At 39.6% G+C, this 17,888-nt stretch overlaps 1 protein-coding gene across 7 annotated transcripts in view; it reads left to right on the forward strand.

Moving 5' to 3' along the window:
• chd9 (chromodomain helicase DNA binding protein 9) overlaps positions 1–17,888 on the forward strand; it is an 81,031-nt gene that overhangs the window by 27,036 nt on the left and 36,107 nt on the right. For all 7 annotated transcript variants that reach the window (XM_042481379.1, XM_042481442.1, XM_042481636.1 and 4 more), the window contains 2 exons: positions 403–809; positions 17,153–17,258. In XM_042481379.1, coding sequence (XP_042337313.1) covers positions 403–809; positions 17,153–17,258 — 513 coding nt within the window. The remainder of the gene's footprint in view (positions 1–402; positions 810–17,152; positions 17,259–17,888) is intronic.

The following is a 17,888-nucleotide window of genomic DNA, read 5'->3' on the forward strand; positions in this document are numbered from 1 at the left end:
CACTTGGCTTATGTGGTACCTGTATGTATGGAGAAATGCATAATTATTAGGTGTTTGAACACAATGTACCTGTACAAGTAGCCCCTGATTGGCTGCAGAATCTATAATTTGCTTAAATAAACCGAGTTCAGTCTGGCAATTTTGTGTTGTTTGCCCTGTTTTTAGTGAGTGAATCTGCTAAAACTTGTATTTGTACAACATTAACTGTAGTCACTGTACTCTGCTTCAAAGGTCAGGTGTCAACTTGATAGATATTTGTGTCACTTTGTCTTTTTATAGGATGAATAGCAAGATATGACATTGGGTTTGTGTTAAGTACATTAGAAGACATCAGGTCTGTAATGTTTTCGTCAAAGAGAACCATAATTCTAAAAATCTTTTTTTTTCTCTCTCTGTCCACAGCCTCGAAAGAACGCTAATGGTCCCGGCAGCCAGGTACGGGTCCTCAGTCCCCCAATAAAGAGCAGCTCATCATCCTCCTCCTCCTCCTCATCGTCTTCATCCTCATCCAGCTCCTCATCGGAGAAGAGGACGCAACGGAGGACACATCATCAGATGGAGTCAACTTCACAGGACAAGCAGGAGAAGGCCAATAGGATAATATCAGAGGCTATTGCAAAGGCCCGGCAGCGAGGGGAGAAGAACATACCCAGAGTTATGAGCCCTGAGAGCTTCCCCAGCTCTTCCTCGCAGTACAAGCACCGTAAGCGGGAGCACAAAGGAAGCGGCAAGGCACGGCCTAAGGAGAAGGCCTGCAGGAAGGCCTGTATTATACCCTCCTCCAAGCCCAAGCAGAAGGCCAAGATCGGGTATGTAGTCCCAGCCGTTAATAACGTAATAAATGCACCGTCATTTGTTAATATAATCCCGTAAGTACAGCTTTGATCAGGTCCTACCCTACCCAAAGCAATGCAGAATTTCTTTTAACACGAGCCCAGCCTAAACCGCTGCAGCATTTAATGAGCCCAAATGAACAAGTGGAAATGCCACTGCAGTGGGTAAACACCCTGTCACTGTGCTACCATACTTAAGGAGATTTATGCATTTTCAACCCAGACGTAGAGCTGCGATAAATAATTATTTTCATAATCAATGTATTGATAATAATTTTATTCATTTTTTATTCAATAGTTTGTCAATGACAGATCATAATAGAATGAACAAATGCCCACAGAATTCAGGTGTTCAATTTAAAGTGATATTCATATTCTTGTGAATGGAGGGAAAAGCAGCAAAACACTGAACACTGAACATAATTTCACTAGTACTTTTCAGTTCTGAAAAAGGTGCGTTTTCCCTGCAGACTTTCTATAAGGACATCAGATCCTCTTCACCTTATCCATTTTCTAGTTAATATGCCTTACCTAGGGCACAGTGATAACAGTGATAAATGCTACAAAGTACTGGCAGAGCCAGATATGCAGATGTGTATTAACACCAATGCTCTCACTTGCTCAGTTTTAGAGGAAAAAGACTAACAATAAAACTAAACCTGATCTCTTGAACCGAAGGGGACAGTTGAGATTTTTTTGATGTAAGATGGTGTGACATTGTTGTTTTACATGTTTATTGTAAGATGCCAAATTTGCTGCTGTTCATTCATATCTGACAAGTTGCTTAATCTTTTGGTCATCTCACTTCACATGATCTGTGACTGCCCCTTAAGATAAAATCTGAATTATACTGTTTCCTGCTCTATCTCGAGTCCATGTAGGAGTCTGTTGTATTTGAGCTGAGAACCTAAGCTCTATTACTTGGGAATTATAATAATATTGTTAGGATTATGCTCATATTAAGCAATGCATGTTGCCTGTTTAACTGATTTTAGCTTGCTTGTGTACTGCTGGATTTTGCTGGTACATTGTTTTACTAGCGTACATTTTCTGCCTGTGATTGCCAAGATGGAAGCTCAAAGTTCAACAGAATTTACAGCACGCCATAACAATAAACCAGGCTCAGTCATCAGCATAGACATGGGAGGAGCAAACAAAGGCTGCATTTACATGTGAGACAGTGCTGCCGAGTATATTCATGCAAGTAGTGCTGATGTATAGATACCGTGTACGCTTCCCCATCCCCCTGTTTAACTGCTATAAGCAGTGTGGAGCTATAAGCCACACCCAACACAAGCTATTGAAATATCAGTTGGTGCAGATGTGAGGGCCGAGGCAGGGGGTTGAAGGGAAAAGAGGGAATGTTTAGATTCAGTAATGTCAGATTGTGTGCTGCTGTTGTTTAGTTTTAACCATGATTGAGAAGGCGTGTGGGTTTTTTTTTTTTTTTTTTTTTTTTTTTTAAGACTTAGCGTGAGAGTGACTGACAATGGTCAACAATAATATCTGGCTGGCAGCTGTGTTGATTAATAATTAGATGAGCTAGGCGGAGGGAGAAAAGCTGTTGCAGATAATGGATTTTACTTGGTGTGTGTGTGTGTGTGTGTGTGTGTGTGTGTGTGTGTGTGTGTGTGTGTGTGTTTTTGATAATGAGAAAGTTGTGGCAGTGCTGATGTTTGGGAACATAGTGAGATGATGGAGGAATCAGTCATAGTGATACAGTCCCACTAGCCTCGGAGCTTTAGTTGGATGTACATTCCTGGTGATGCTGACAGTAACTTGTGCCTTTTTCTATTTACCTTTATTGCTGTTTATCAGCCAAGATTGTTTTAGTGTGAGTTGCCAAGTGTTGGAGATGTTAGCTGTGGAGATGTCTGCCTTCTCTTGAATATAATAGAAATAGATGGCACTTGGCTTGTGTTGCTCAAAATGCCAAAAAATGTTTTTGGAAAAACTGAACAACAGTGTCTCTTTCCATAAATCATAACCCAGTTACTCAAGTTAATCCACAGATCTTGTGAGCAGTTTCACGTTGCAACTATTTTCTTTTGAACTACACAGCCAACCGAATCACCGTGCAGAAGGAAGAGTGCATCTACTAGTGATTGTAATAGCTCAAGACATAAACCTTCATGGTATCCTACTTGGCTGAGCTGTAACGTTAGCGAGCTCAGTGGTGTTAGGTTAAGAGGCAGTAGATGCACCCTTCCTTCTGCCGAGTGATATGGTTGGTGGTGTCGTTCTGTAGAAAAAAATTAGTTCCTACATGAAACTGTGCTCACAACGAGGTTTGTGTATTATCTTGAATAACGACATCATAATTTCTGAAAAGAGACATGTCTGTTGAGTTCTCAGCTATTTGTTGTTTGGTTTTTTTGCCGCTTTCAGCACCACAAGCCGAGTGCTATCTAGTCCTGTTCCAAGGAGAAGGCAGAAATCTCTACAGCCGATATTTCCAATGCTCGGCATCTCACACCAAAACTATCTAGAATAACAAATAACACTACAAGGACTGTCCCTTTAAAGATTGTTAATCTGGTGGCATCATTGAACATGCTCTGTTTTGATCATTGAATCAAAGCTCAGTTTGATCATATAATTTAATTTGAGACAAAACACTTTTGAGATCAAAAAGGGTAAATCTACCTTGGTTAGTAAGTGCAAACCCAGATCCTTTCCCAGTCTAAACCATCCTGCAGTCGAGGAGACACAGCTGATGAAACCATCACCATTTAATCAAATGCAATCCAAGACTTGTTAGTCTTAAAGGGCAACTGACAAGTGGTCTGCATTCTGTTATCCAAATGTGTTACTGATAAAGATCCTTGTTGTCACAAGGTAATGAGCTGTGTAACCCATTTTTATTCACTGTAACCATACTTGGCCTACATGCAGGGGAAAAAAAGCAACGGATTAGGGTGCATGTTACATAGCCTGCTTATGGAGCCTAATATTGTCTCAATCAGCCTTTTATAGCATTTATTTCATCACGCATTCCAGCCATTTTGAAATGTCAAATTTATTCACTCTGGTCAGATGACAAACTTGCACAGTGTTACAGAAACTTTGATACACACAATGACTTTTTATACTTGTCTGATAGCTTTGTTACTGTATTTGTTTAGTTTCTAAAGAAATTTTAGTTACGTTTCTCAACATAGACAAATTCTTTCTGTCTGTGGGGTTGGTATTAATGCTACTATGCTGCATTTTATTAACTGCTTTCAAGAATAGTCAAATTTGGACGCATTGAGCTTTTAGTAAATTGTGTTATTTATGGTGTGCTTTCAGTGCATTGATGTTTTACATGTCCACAGTTACACTCCCCCTAGAAATCATGTGAATTTAGATTAAGTCTTGCATGTAGTGAAATTTGTCAGGACCACTTTACAGAGCTTTAAAAGATCAATTACCTTGAATTTTGCCATGGCTACTAATATTTCAAGATCATAAGTAGTCTGCATCAGTCTTCTGAAAAATGAGCTGAGGCTCAGACAAGATAATGTTAATGGTGACCTGACAGAAATGTGACAGTTGTCTTGGATATGCTGGATTTTGACAAAAAGAATTGGGACAAATCTGAATATCACCATGTTGTTTGTCTTGCTTAATGAAATCTGATACTGTGATGCTGTGACTTAATCTTAAATGGTTAAACGGTGTGTGATGCAGAATCTTTTCACAGTCCTTTAGAATTTGGCCCTCGTGATCATTTACAGTGTAGCACTTACTCTGTGTCCCTCTCCCTTTGTTTTAATTGAGAAAAGACGTAAGATGTACAAGGCCTCTGTGCAAATGTTGCAGTAACGTATAACTCTGTCTGTATATGAGAAGAGGCTTGTGGGAGTGTGTGAACATTTCATCTGAGGTGTGAAGATTCATAGCTAGGAAAATGCTCATGCTAGTAGAGCTTTTACCTTTGACTAATAATTAGAAACTGCACAATAAAGACAAAACAAGACGTTTTGAGTCTTGGAGATTCAGAAGCTCGAGGCCTTAATATTGACTATTTGACTCTTGAAATATACTTAACAGGAGTGGAATGTCCCTTTCATTAGAAATAAAAAAAATAAAAATAATAAATCTTCCTGTATTTTGTTGCTTGAAAGGACAGCAACAAATCCAGTCAGTCCAGTTTTACTGAAGCAAGCCAAGTCTAGACCTTGAATCATGAGAAGCCGGAGCATGATCATTCACAGCTCATGGCACTGCAATGTAAACATGAGAACTAAAACATAAATACTACCGTATTGGTCTAAACACCAGATGACCTGATTACACTCCCTCTTTTTCAGCACTTGCTTTTGGACTTCTTCATGCAGCTATGGAAGAAAAAAAAACTTTGATAAAACAAATAAAGAGTTGCCATTTATAACATCATTAGAATATATCATTTTTTAAAATAAAAACACAGTAAATGCGTAAAAAAGTAGATGACTTATAACTCCTGTCAACTCATGAAATTGGGCCCACTAGACACCTTTGGGACATGCACACCATACATTGTTACTCTAGTAGTGACCGCATGTGGACACAAGACAGACAGGAGGAAGCTTGCTAACCTAGTGGAACAAACAAGCTGTAATATAAGACCGACTTAGTAGTAATAGGTGTCACAGGCAGCGGTGCTACGGTGGCTGACTAAAGTCTAAAGGGAACATGCTTTTTTGAATTTGTAAAGATGATGAGAAGATTGTGTTTTTGAGCATAATGGCCCAAAAGGATTTTAGTGTATTTGCATTGAGGCTGAGTGAGTGTTCTGTCACATTTTATGTTTTAACTCTACTTTGAACTTCACATTCACGATTTTCTATACTTGTCAAGGCCTTTTCAAAAACTAGTTCTGATGTCTGGGGGTTGGGACAAAGCTGGCAAAGTCAGTGGTGGAGTTATGGCAGCGTGCAGACTTGTTGACTTGTACCTGACCGTATTTAGCTTGAACCAGGAAATCCAGTGAGAACTGGCGTGTTTGCATGTCTGCATAGATGTTGTCAGGATGTTTGTCAATACAGCTGCAGTTAGGAATAGTTGTTCTATTGCTAATGTGGAGTGATGGAGACAGGAGAGATTCTCACCGAAGGAGAGTCCTGATCATATGCATGCACCACCCAGGATCTCCCCATAAAATATTAATGCATCTCGGCTGCAGAGGTACTAACCTTCCGCTAAAGTCATTATTTCAGCCTCTGCTTTGTTGAGGGTGTATGCAGGCATGTGTTCAGAGGGATTCAGGTTATGTGTGTAGTTGGTGTTCAGTGTTTGGTCACTCCTGCATTGTATTGTACTCTTCTTTAAGCAGGGAATGGGGCTTGAGATAAGGCTATTAGCCTAATTGTTTGTGTACTTAAGGGTGTGTTTCTCTGAGACCACCATGTCTTGATTTCCACTAGAAACATCAATTCTATTTAGATGCTAGTAAGTGCCTTCTGGATTACTTTGCTAGTTTACTCCACCAGCCACTTGGAAAGCAAGTTAGGGGTCATATCATCATATGGAAAATCTATCTGGGAAGTGATGAGAAACATAAATGAAAGCAGCTGATTAAAATGTGGATGCACCAGCCGCTGTGGCAGGTGGACTAGCAACATGACACATATCCACGAAAAGATGTTATGTATTTATCAGTGATCTTTTTCTTGGCTATTAAAGAGCTTTAAATATCAAGTAGGGCTCCTGATCTGGGGGTGTTTGAGGAAAACACAGCCACATGAAAAAATTTCCATTACTTAAGTCCCAACTGATGTCTTAATAAATGTGGTACATTAAAATGGGCCACTGTGGAATTGCAGAAATGGCTTTAAATATGATTTTTTCGTTGAAAACATTCTTCATCATTAAGTTGACTTTAATCTGTGCCGAACCTTTATCAAAGCTTAAACATAAGCTGTAAGATCCTAAAGCCTTCAGACAAATCAAAACATATCAATATGGAAGCTCCTGTGCATTGCTGCCTGTAGGGGAAACAACCCTGGGGAATCGCTCAGCTTCACCTGTTAAAAAAATGACGTGGCTATCTCTTTTGCAACTTGTTATTCACTCATTTGCAACGTTTGTCCCTCTATGCTTAAAAAAGTCAATTAGCTGTATGAAATTGATGCTTAACCATAGGCCGTAGGAAGAAAGGTGCTACTAATAACATCAAAGGTTTTGTTTGCAACTTTTAGAGCATTATATATATATATATATATATAGCAGCAAACCACTTTTTTCTACAAATAGATGTACTGGATCAATGGTGTTCTGAGCTGAGAGTGAAGTCACACCACCTTTGTGTGTATTGTATGGTGTTTGTATCTTAAGGTTGTTTTGGTACGCCTGTCCAGACCTGAGAGCATGCAAGTGCATGCTCTTGTTCCACTGACTACCTCATTCCTGCTGCTTAGCACTGTGGTCATACAGTAGTTATTAATTATATCGGGATATTGTTGTTGCAGAAGCATAGTGCCCATCCTCCAGGTCCCCACTGTTTAACACGGTTAGCTCTGTCAGAATTGTTGCTGCTGTTAATCGCCGTTTAAGGAGTTACACCCTTAGCTGCTAGTCGCTGGCTCAGCCACCTCCGTGTTTAGAACCGTGTCCAGACAGGTCATGCGCTCTTAATTTTGCATCAAGCCCTTTTAATGGTGTCTCCGTTCTATTCCGTTTTAAAAATTAAGAGTTTAGTTTATTTTATTTGGCCGTCCCATTTTAAATTTAATGGCCTCTTTTCATTGAAAGGGAGACTAAAACACATTATGTTAAGCATGTGTTTTTGGTAGTAAATGAATATTACAAAGGTCATCTCAGTCATTTGGGAGGATGACCACAGGGCCTACATGCCTACTTTTACATGGGGAAATCTAATGCATATACTCTGAGGAGAAATCAGTTTTGAGCAGAGATGTTTCTGTTAATTGTTGTATTTCAGAATTTCAATGTTTATCTTTTAACAAGTGGAGAAAAGACACAGGTAGATTCTTAGGTTTGATCTGAAACCTGCTCTATATACACATATGGTGTCCTAAAATATTTATCAACAAAATCTACTATTAGGTAAGGCAGGGGTTATTTAAAAGGCCAGGCTTGACTGATCGCAGCGCTCTGTTCGTTGGAATTTGCTTTTCTAGGCAGCCTACCTGCTGAAAAAATAAGCTCATATAATCATCAGATGAAAGCACTGTGCCGCTCATTCCCTTTTTTGTTCCTCCCTCCCCCCTCCCCCTTTACATTTTTTTCCCCCTAATATAATTTTGGTTCTTGCAGCATGCTTTACCGCCGTGCATCCAGTGTTTCCTGTGAGCAGGCGTGTTCTAAATATGCTGATACTACAAAGGAGCAGGCTAGCAGGAAAATATCAAACAAAATGGTGCTCGTGAGATCAATTACATGATAGAAAATGGAGGTTTAAGTCTAGCGTATATGCAGCAGTGTATAGCTGTTCATATTTCAGGGCTTGCCTGCTAGCCATCTAATCTCTTTTCCCTCACTTTTTCATTAGGATGAGCTAAAGCTGTTTTTTTAATTGAGTGTTTTCCTCGTTAATCCCTTGCAGGGTGCGTATGTGTGCATGCTCACATGTGTGCTTGTGTGTGATATAAACATGTTTGTGGGCCTGTTTTGCCTGTCTTCGAGTTGAAAGTCATGCAGATGTACATGTTCTTGTGAGTGTGTGTGTGTGTGAGTATTACCCATTTTTTAAAATGTTTGCTGAATACAGCAGAAATCCCCTGTGTGGCCATGTGCACTGTGCTGATACAGTATTTGTCTTTGAGAGGGGGCTTGATGGTGCTGTTACTAGTGTTTCCAGTTGTGTGCTGTGTGGCACTGAGATTATAGCCTTTCATTCATAAGAAGGGGGATTTCCTGAGAAGGACCAGCACTACTGTCTCAGTAAGCCCCTCAGGATGAGAAACCGACACACACACACACACACACACACACACGCCACCCTTTTTTTTTGTTTTGTTTTGAAGGATACTCTGTCACACACAGTCACAGGTAGACACACTTGAAGGCAGTGAAGGTCTCTCTGAGATGCTGAAGCACCACATTGCAGTCTTGGCCTGCAAAGCATTATCATATCTTGATTCTATTAAAATCAAACCCTCACACATTCACTCCCAGTGGCGGCATGCCAAGTAGGGCAGGACAACACTGGGGGGACAAGGGATGGAGGTTATTTGGCACAATGGAAGGATGGGAGCCAAGCAAGCCTCCAACAGCAACTAGCCTATCACTCTCAGGAAAAAGATTGCGGTAGCCTAGCATTGGGGATCACTCCGTAATGTCAGATCAGGGGCAGCTGTAGTCTAATTAGAGATATAAGATTATGTCTGGAGGATGGCCTCTTTAAAGCCCAGCGGGGTTGCAAATAAATCACTTTCCTCTCTGTCAGTAACAAACATTAAGGGCAGCCAGCACCATCCAGGTGGAAAAGCATCTAAAATTACAAACATGAAACAAGGTGGTCGCCTGATATTAGGACAGAACTGTAAACTCGTTACACTGCTGTTTCCATCAGTGAACTTCAACTTGGTAGATTGGGGGGATTTAAAGGTCTGGACCCAGGCAACCAAGCTAGTGAAGAAGAGTGTGCAGTTGTGAAATTGGAGGAAATAGGCTTTTCATTGGCTAGAGAAATCAGGAGGAGTGAGAAAATATTTATTGTAGTATCTATTACAACAGAGGTATTATTAATACAATAAAATACTAATTTGCATCTGCATTGGGACAGTTTCACTGAGGAATAAATTAAAATCATTTTACATAAAATGAACATACAAATGGGTTTCAAAATGAAATGTTTTTCATTTCTGGTTTCAAAAAGATTAAACAAATTAAGCACAGCTTCCCACTCATACCTAAGTGCTGTCAGCACTCCAATCTCATTGTGTCATTTACTGTTTTAATTATAGAAGGGCAATCATTTCATTGCTTCCTCAAATCAGAAAAACAAAGCAATTATCACACAAGACTGTCATGGATGGATATAAGGACTGATTATACAAATACTGAGAGACAATAATCCAGCTAACTGTATATTTCATACCTTTGCATTTTTTTAAATTAACCTCCCTATGCCATATTTTATTCTAACACTGTTCCTACATTGCTTTCTTTTACACTTGCATGGTTACAATTCTAATCTTTTTGTATTCTTTTTATTCAACAAAAAAGTGCATGGCCGTTGTTGCAAAACTCTCTGCCAAATGCTTTGGCATAAATGTGCCTCGATGTACCAGTTTTAAAGGCATAAATATCCAGCTTGTTGAGAAGACTAGTCAGAGACAAATATAGCCCAAACTGTTGTGCAGGGCAGATCATACTGGGTACTGTGTGAAGGGAAAATTTGGGTTACACTTAACTTGCCATATGTATATTTTTTTGTAAAAGTATATTGTAAAACATTTGAGGCTCTAAATGTGCTGCAGTTGGTCCAGGATCAGGGGCTACACTGTTCTTAAATTCATCACTACAGTTTTGGTTTTGACTCTGACAGTTAGACAGCATGAGCGTCCCATGTTTCTAAATGTTCATTTGGTTGACCAGAAGCTCTGTCGTATCAACACAATTTAGGACAAGTTTTGTACTACTTTTCCAGAGGGTAGTATTATTAGAGGAGACACATTCAGTGAGTTAACTGTGCTCAAAATAAAAGTGACTTAAAGCTTGTTCAATTTCATTTTCAGTTTGTCATGTAGGCAGCATTTTTCTGCGATAGGGAACATTTTGTGAAGCAAACCGGTGTAGTTATTTTGTCAGTTTCTCAGTTTTCTTTCTTGAGCTTGTCGGGGTGCTAGCCCTCTGGCCTTCAAACACTTCTATAACAACACTAAGCCATCCTTCTGTTATAATTCAAGGTCAGCCACTAATGGTTTCTGTGTCATTTGAACTGCCTTTGCAAAAGCTCTATAGCCAGTTCTTCACATCGGGGAGACTTGACTGACCCTGAAGAGTAGAATCGACTGCTTTCAGGGCTCTTTTTCTCAGTAAGAGGTTAATGTGAAAGTCCTCTCTGTCATTTGAGTTAATATATTTCAGCTTGTGGGAAGGCTATCCAGTCTACGGAAGAGTGTGTGTTAGTGCTGGTGTCAGTAAACCCCTGGGTGGTCCTGTGTATCAGCAGCCACAGCAGGATGGAACAGGCTGTAACCATCACTGAGATGTGGCTTACGCTTTGTGTGTTAGTTTGTGTGTAGAATATATACTTTCCATCATATTAAGATCTAACGATGCCACGCTGCCCTTGTAAACGCCACGATTACATGCAGTGTTACATGCAGTGTATGGCAGCACCAAGAAGCCACCTCACCATCAATGCGCTCTGTCTGTATTGGCACAATTGATGATTTCACAGCCCTCAAGTGTCTCGTTTCACAGTTCAGGTTTTCCCATATTGGGATCAGAGAGATGCTTTAGCCCTGTTATATGCTGTTAGCTGCTGAGCTGCTGCCTGGTGATGTGACACTGGTATTCTGCTAGGCCCATATCCCAGCCAGCTTTTATTTGGTAGAGGGAGAACATTGTGTTTTGTCCTTTTCAGCTGCTTGTATTTTTTTAATTCTTCTGGGTGTCACAGCTGGTTATTTTTTTTCCATTGTGTCACTCTGACTTGGCACATTTCTCAAGCATTCATAGTGTCAGTGGACATGTGCCGGTGTTGTTTTTCACAGGAAGTGATGTCACCATGAATATCACCGCCCACATTACTAAATACACTCCCAAGGGCACGTCGCCTGGCAACCATCAAGTGTCATTGTCAAGAGGATTTGTGAAATGTAATATCATTCAGAGGGGGCAGGGACATCAGATAGAAGGGACACAATGCCGCTGAAAGAATCTGCTGTTTTCTACTTTACACATTCAGATATTATAATTGCTGTGTGTTTGGGCAGGTCCTGAAATGTCTTGGATACACATTACCACTTGATCTCTATCACCTTGCTTTGCATTCCAGTGAGGCTTTTCTGTTGATGGAAGCTACATTATTGACCAGGTATTTCTGCTTAGATGGTAACTGGTCAAGTCATACAAGCTTTACATGTCTGAAGAATGTCCAATGCTTTTAAGGGAATTAAATAAAAAAATGTATATTTGTGTTTAAACTGCAGAAGCTATAAAATGCACAGGTCTTTCCAACTTTTGTATCTAGTCGGTCTCTGTCCGTTTCACAGTATTTACTTGCATCATTTAGCACATGGGTTAGGGTTAGAGCTATGTGCAAGCTTAAATGGATATCAAAGCCATTCACACACACTAATACATTGTCAGTCTCCTTCTCTGAATTGAATGGAAAGTCAATCAACATCACAAACTGAGCTGAAAAGAGATCTTAAAGTAGCATAAAAAGGATTTAAAAAAATATTTTCTGGTTTGTTAACAACGTTGTGCTGTGTTACACAAAACACAGTGTCTGTTGTGGTGTTGTGGTTATTACTTTGTTGTATCTCTACACTGCATGAAGATTCATAAGAAAGAGATGGGGAAAATGAAAGACTGTCTCAGTCAAGCAGCTCTTTATCACCATCTGTAGACATCTGCGTATGTCAGATTATGATGGAAGTGAGCCAGGATGCTACAGCAAGGAGTACTAACAAACAAAATTAGGAAGCTTATGGACATGCCGTCCTTACATTATTCATGGAATCAGTTTATAAAATATGCAGTGTTTCTTTTAATGATTGACTTGTAGATCAAGCTAATATATTGTCTTAAGAGGTTGACTGTCCCTTACAGGACTTACATGTTGAAGACTGACCTCTTGTCTTGTTGGACCACTCTTGTTGTCTATAGAGTTGACTTGCTGTCTAACAGAATGAATGTTTGCTAACAAGAGAGGATAATGGCAAGCTTGGGAATCTTTGTTCACACATGATATGAGTCTCTAATGTAATTTCATATGAACAAGCCCTACAGGGACATCCTTTTCACTAGAGATGTACTACCTGCTCATACAACAGTCTGTCAGTGTGGGCCTTTGATTTTGTGGGTGTGGAGCACAGAGCATGTTCGCCTTTGTGGGAAGGCTTTGTGGGTTTGTTATATGTATGCAAACGTGTTGGGAAAAGGAGAGAGTGAAGATGCTGTTGTGTGTCAGTACGATAGCAGTGCACACATTAACAATGCACCGAGCCAGAGATTTGGCGCCTACAGCTTCCAAGAGATAGTACATGTGGAGAGGCACAAGATAGGAAGTGTGTGCATATGTGGTGAGAGAATATATGTGGAAAGGTCACAGGAATAATATGTGACTGTGTGTGAAAGAGACGGGAGAGTTAGAGGATGAGGCACTGGCGGAAAGTAGAAGCATGCGTCCTATTCATTGTGCAATCTGTTGCTATCTGGGCTCCAGATATCATCACATCCCACCAGTCTGTTTTGGTAATTGTACATTAAGCCATGGTGAGAATTACAACACTCACAAACTAGCAATGGTAGCTTAAAAAGAAAAATATTTGCCAAATTTATGATCAAATGATGTTTGTCTCAATCCACAGACTAGGTGGGAGAAAAGCACTGAATTCATTTCTCTGTAAACTCGGGCAGCTCCCATTGTGTACATGTTAATGTTTAGGTATTTCCTACCATACTTAAGCTGGTCCCCAAGCTGTTGTTGTATGTATGTATGTATGTGGGGGTCAGAAATTGCACGCTGACAGCTGTGTGGAGAGACATTCTTGGAGGATATAGGCTACTGCTGCAAATACATTTAGTGTTTACAGACTGCAGTGCGGCAGATGCTAATCTATGAACTCTTGTTTCACTCAATCTTCTAGACTTGTGCAAACCTGCAGTAAGCTATATGTACGTGTAGTAATTTTTTTTTTTCCTGCAAGGCCAGCGACGTGCTGTTAAATTGTCTGCCATTGTCTCTCATTGTAAGCCTCTTTTTAATGCCTTTATAGCCATTTTCTCACACATGTAGCACACAACAGGAGATTGATCTTGTCACATATATTCTCTCCTACTGGAAATAGTATAGTTAAGGGAGAGGGATGGCATATGGGTAGAGCATACAGGAGGCAAGACATGCTGCAAAAGGAGGCTGCAGAAGTAGCTGGTTGGTAATTTGGTCATGAATAACCAGGCCTCTTGCTGCTCCTTGAATTTGACTGGTAATTTTGGCATGGGCCCTTAACAAAAAAATGAGCATTCCCATCAGCTCGCATTGTAAGCTTCTCGTCACTTGTTGGTTGAACTAGAACAGCTGTAACCTAAAAAGTTGTTTATTAACTTGATATTTGGACTGTCCATCACAATCATTTACCTTCTCCACTAAATGGCGACTGATCGCGTCCTCTGCTTTCATAGTTTTCCCAGTATGGGAACCTTTACAGCTGCTATTTCGCTTACTTGAACTAGCCACTATGCTGACAGTTTTTTAAATCTGCGGTCATCAAAACATCTCACCCGTGCCGCCCATGAAATGTATGTTGTCTTGTTCCAATTTGGACAAATGTATTGTAGCTCTTCCAGGTAATGTAACAAAGTAATGTAATGTTTCAACTTCTTCCCACTCCTTTTTGAACATGGATCACTTTTTATCTTCTGATGTTGCTTTCTTTTCTTTTTCTTTTACTTTGCTATTTTTTTATGTTCAAAATAAACTTCAATCAATCAATCAATCAGTCAATGTCTTGGTAAGTTCAGGGTTGCAGTGCATGTGAGATAGGGACTAAAGACGGCTCATTCTTGTCTTATAATCCACTGAAGACACCCAAGTAGTTCTTTATCACCCACTAAAAAGCCGTTGTAACGTCTGAATGTAAATATAGTGCCAAAGTAACTGACTTAAACTCAGACTTGCTGCGCTTACTCTGATTATTTTTTATTTTATTGCAAAATAGTTGAGTTTGCATTGAAAGAGTATGCTAACATTCACAAGATTAATTATTTGATTAATTTTCATAACGCTTGTTATTAAAGGCTAAGTCAAAATTTTCAAGTCTCTCAAAGAATACTCACCTGTCCATGTGTACATCACAGGTATTATTCGTTGCTGTATTTGTCCCTCCTGTTGTGACACAGAGAGATTGTTACTGAACTGTGAATGTACAATTGCTGAAAAAATGAACAAGTTAATTCTCCTACACAGTATGTTGATACTGACAAGGTAAATGCAAGTCTGTGTTAGCATTTTGTTGCCTTTATACACGTGCATGAGTACACTGGATTAAAGATATTCTTTATCAATGTCAGTTATATTTCGAACTTTTGATACCAGCACTGATATAATTTGTGAGATTCATTTTCTGTACATTGGGCCTAAATTTACCTTAATATAATTTTTATACCAGTCAAATACCCAAAGGCTGCATTAGGGCTGGGCGATTAATCAGATTTTCATTTCGATTACGATTTTGGCCTCCCTCGATTTTCAAAACAAGATAATCGTGATAAAACAATTATGTGCAGCATGATTATGTGCAGCATGATCAGTGTAACAATGTTGTTACACTAATAAATATCTTTTTAAAAAAAGGAGTGCAAGTCAAAAGTTTAAGCAGCACAGTACTTTCTTTGTTTCAACAACAAGGAAATGTGGTGGTACAACTGACACCATAATATCCCGCTTTCCTGGGATATAACAGCTCAGGACGGTGTGGATTTTGTCAGCCAGCTTTGGATGTTGGAGCTTGAGTTGAAAAGTTGTTGTTTTTAAACTCTTCTAAACTCAAGGCCCTTCTGAGTTTGACCTTATCGCTCCAGCTTATCTTCTTGTTCATGGAGATTATTCATCACGCAGTGCTTCCATAGTAACCTCTCGTCAGTCACCTGTGGCATCAGCAAGCAGTGCATTATTGTGACAGTATGGGGAAAGTTGTAATGGTCTGTAGCAGAATAAATTATAATTTACATATTAATGATATTTGATATTCAAAATTCATAATTCCTTTAAAAAGTGGTAATGGTGAAAGTATCAATGTTTAAATGTACACATTACTTAGATCAACTCCTAAATCACATGACACTGTCGGTAACTCAAAAGAAATTTCAACTATTTCAACTTGAACTGTCTATGTTCCTTCAAATGAATAGTATTCAGTTCATCATTATCTGTATGTTACTTGTTATGCTAACGTTAAATAAAGCGCATCGTATGTGGGATTGGCAAGGTGGTTGCTCGAAACGGTGTAGGAATACCAGTAAATAAGCCTAAAGTCAGGATTAAAATGCACAAAAAAGAACACTATTTACACCGTGCAAGTTCTGAAAACGTTCAAAAGGCTAAATATATCACTAAATAGACGTATAATGTTCAGCATTTTTACCTCAGCTCCGTCTGCTTTTTTTTCTTCTTTGTTGTGGCTAGTACACTAGAATAAATAAATGAAATAAATATAATATATATACTTTATAATATATAAAACAAAAAATATATATTCTCTTAAAGGGCTCTGGTTGTGGCCTCGTTCTCTGTGACGTGTTTCTGCGGGGCGTGTTTTCAGCATCTGCCGTCTTCAGCTGGACTCTACTCAGACAGTGTGCGCAGTGAGAAAGAGAGAGAGAGCATGAGCAGGGAGAGCAGACGTGTATGTGCCGGTGATGGTGACAGTGACAGTGAGGCTGCAGTGAGAGGAGCAGAGTATGAAGTGAAGTGTGTGATGTGTGAACAGTTGAGGCTGTTTGTCAGAGAATAAATGCTACAACTCTGAAAGACTCGAGACACTTTCCCATGTCTAGCTAGACAGCTGCTGATTAAAATGAAAGAAGTTAGCCCTGACGTTAGCAAGCTAAGATCACTTCCTACTGGAAACAGACCAGGCTTACTTAAGGTGGTCTGTTAAGGTGGACGTGCTTTTCTCACTGTAGTGACACTCCCAGCTGCTTCTAAACAGATAATGGAGAAATGTCTGTTTGGTGAGTCTCTTCTGAGTTAGTGAAACAATCATTGATCCCAATTCAAAATTCAAAATTTTGCTGTTATCGATACAGTAACTGTTATTTATTGTTACGTTATATTAGTTGGGTTCGGTTTTATTATTATGTGAATGTGAACAAACTACAGTAATATGCAAGATGTGTTACAGTTGTGGCTGCACCACAAAGCTATCACTGTTTTTCAGTTCACTTGTATTTAAAGTTTAAGGTGTGTTTAAAGGATATCAAGTGTTAAAAATAAACACCAGGGTTCATGTTCAATATCTGCATGATGTTCTAAAGGCCAATGAGTAATCATGATCATAAATAATCGTGATTATTATTTTTGCCATAATCGAGCAGCCCTAAGCTGTATTGACAAACGCCTTAAAGACACAGCCAAGAGGTGACTTGTGAACAGCTGCACAGCTTCTGGCCTTCATCTCATCATATTAATGGTGTGCTTTTCCCTCCCACAGGAAAATTGTCATAAAGATAGGAAAGAAGAAGAAGCGAAAGCCGGAGTCTTCAGAGGAATCGGATGATGACCCTCCCCCTCGACACAGTTCTAAAGATGACGACTCTGTAAGATCCAGCACATACACACACTCGCAAACTGACATATAAACCTACAGTACAAGTCACTATTATTGTAACTGGGGCTGTAATGCTTGGGAATACTCTTGAGTGTATTTTCATCCTAATTTATCGCATTCAAATATTAATCTGAAACTGTGAGACAACACTTTGGTTTTTTGTGGGAGTTTGCCTGCAATTGTTTTTTAATTCCCCACCTTATTCGGATGAGGTGTTAATATCAATATAAGGTGTCACACCTCTGCTAAAGGAAAACAATTTGGGCTTTTTTTTCTGTTGCCATTCTTGTACAAGGCGTTGAGTGAAGTGCTGTCCTGTTGACACTGCTGCTGAGCCTGGAGGACGGCTTCACAGCTTTAGTTTGAGCCTGGGAGGACCGACTCTGTGGTTCACGTGGGGGTCACTCACCGGGTGGCTATCTCAAGTACATATTCTTATCTGTGTTGATGATGGATATATGACGGAGACATCATCAGCGCAGCATTATCTAGGTCAAAGCACCAACAATAGAAGCTTCACATGCGCATGCACACACCTAAATTTAACAGTTTTTCATTTAAAAGGAAACGTTGCCACAACAGCGACTGAAGTTGAAATCCTCCAGGGATTTTTTTTGTG

The sequence above is a fragment of the Plectropomus leopardus genome, chromosome 1 (genome assembly GCF_008729295.1).
Source record: "Plectropomus leopardus isolate mb chromosome 1, YSFRI_Pleo_2.0, whole genome shotgun sequence".
Lineage (NCBI taxonomy): Eukaryota > Metazoa > Chordata > Actinopteri > Perciformes > Serranidae > Plectropomus > Plectropomus leopardus.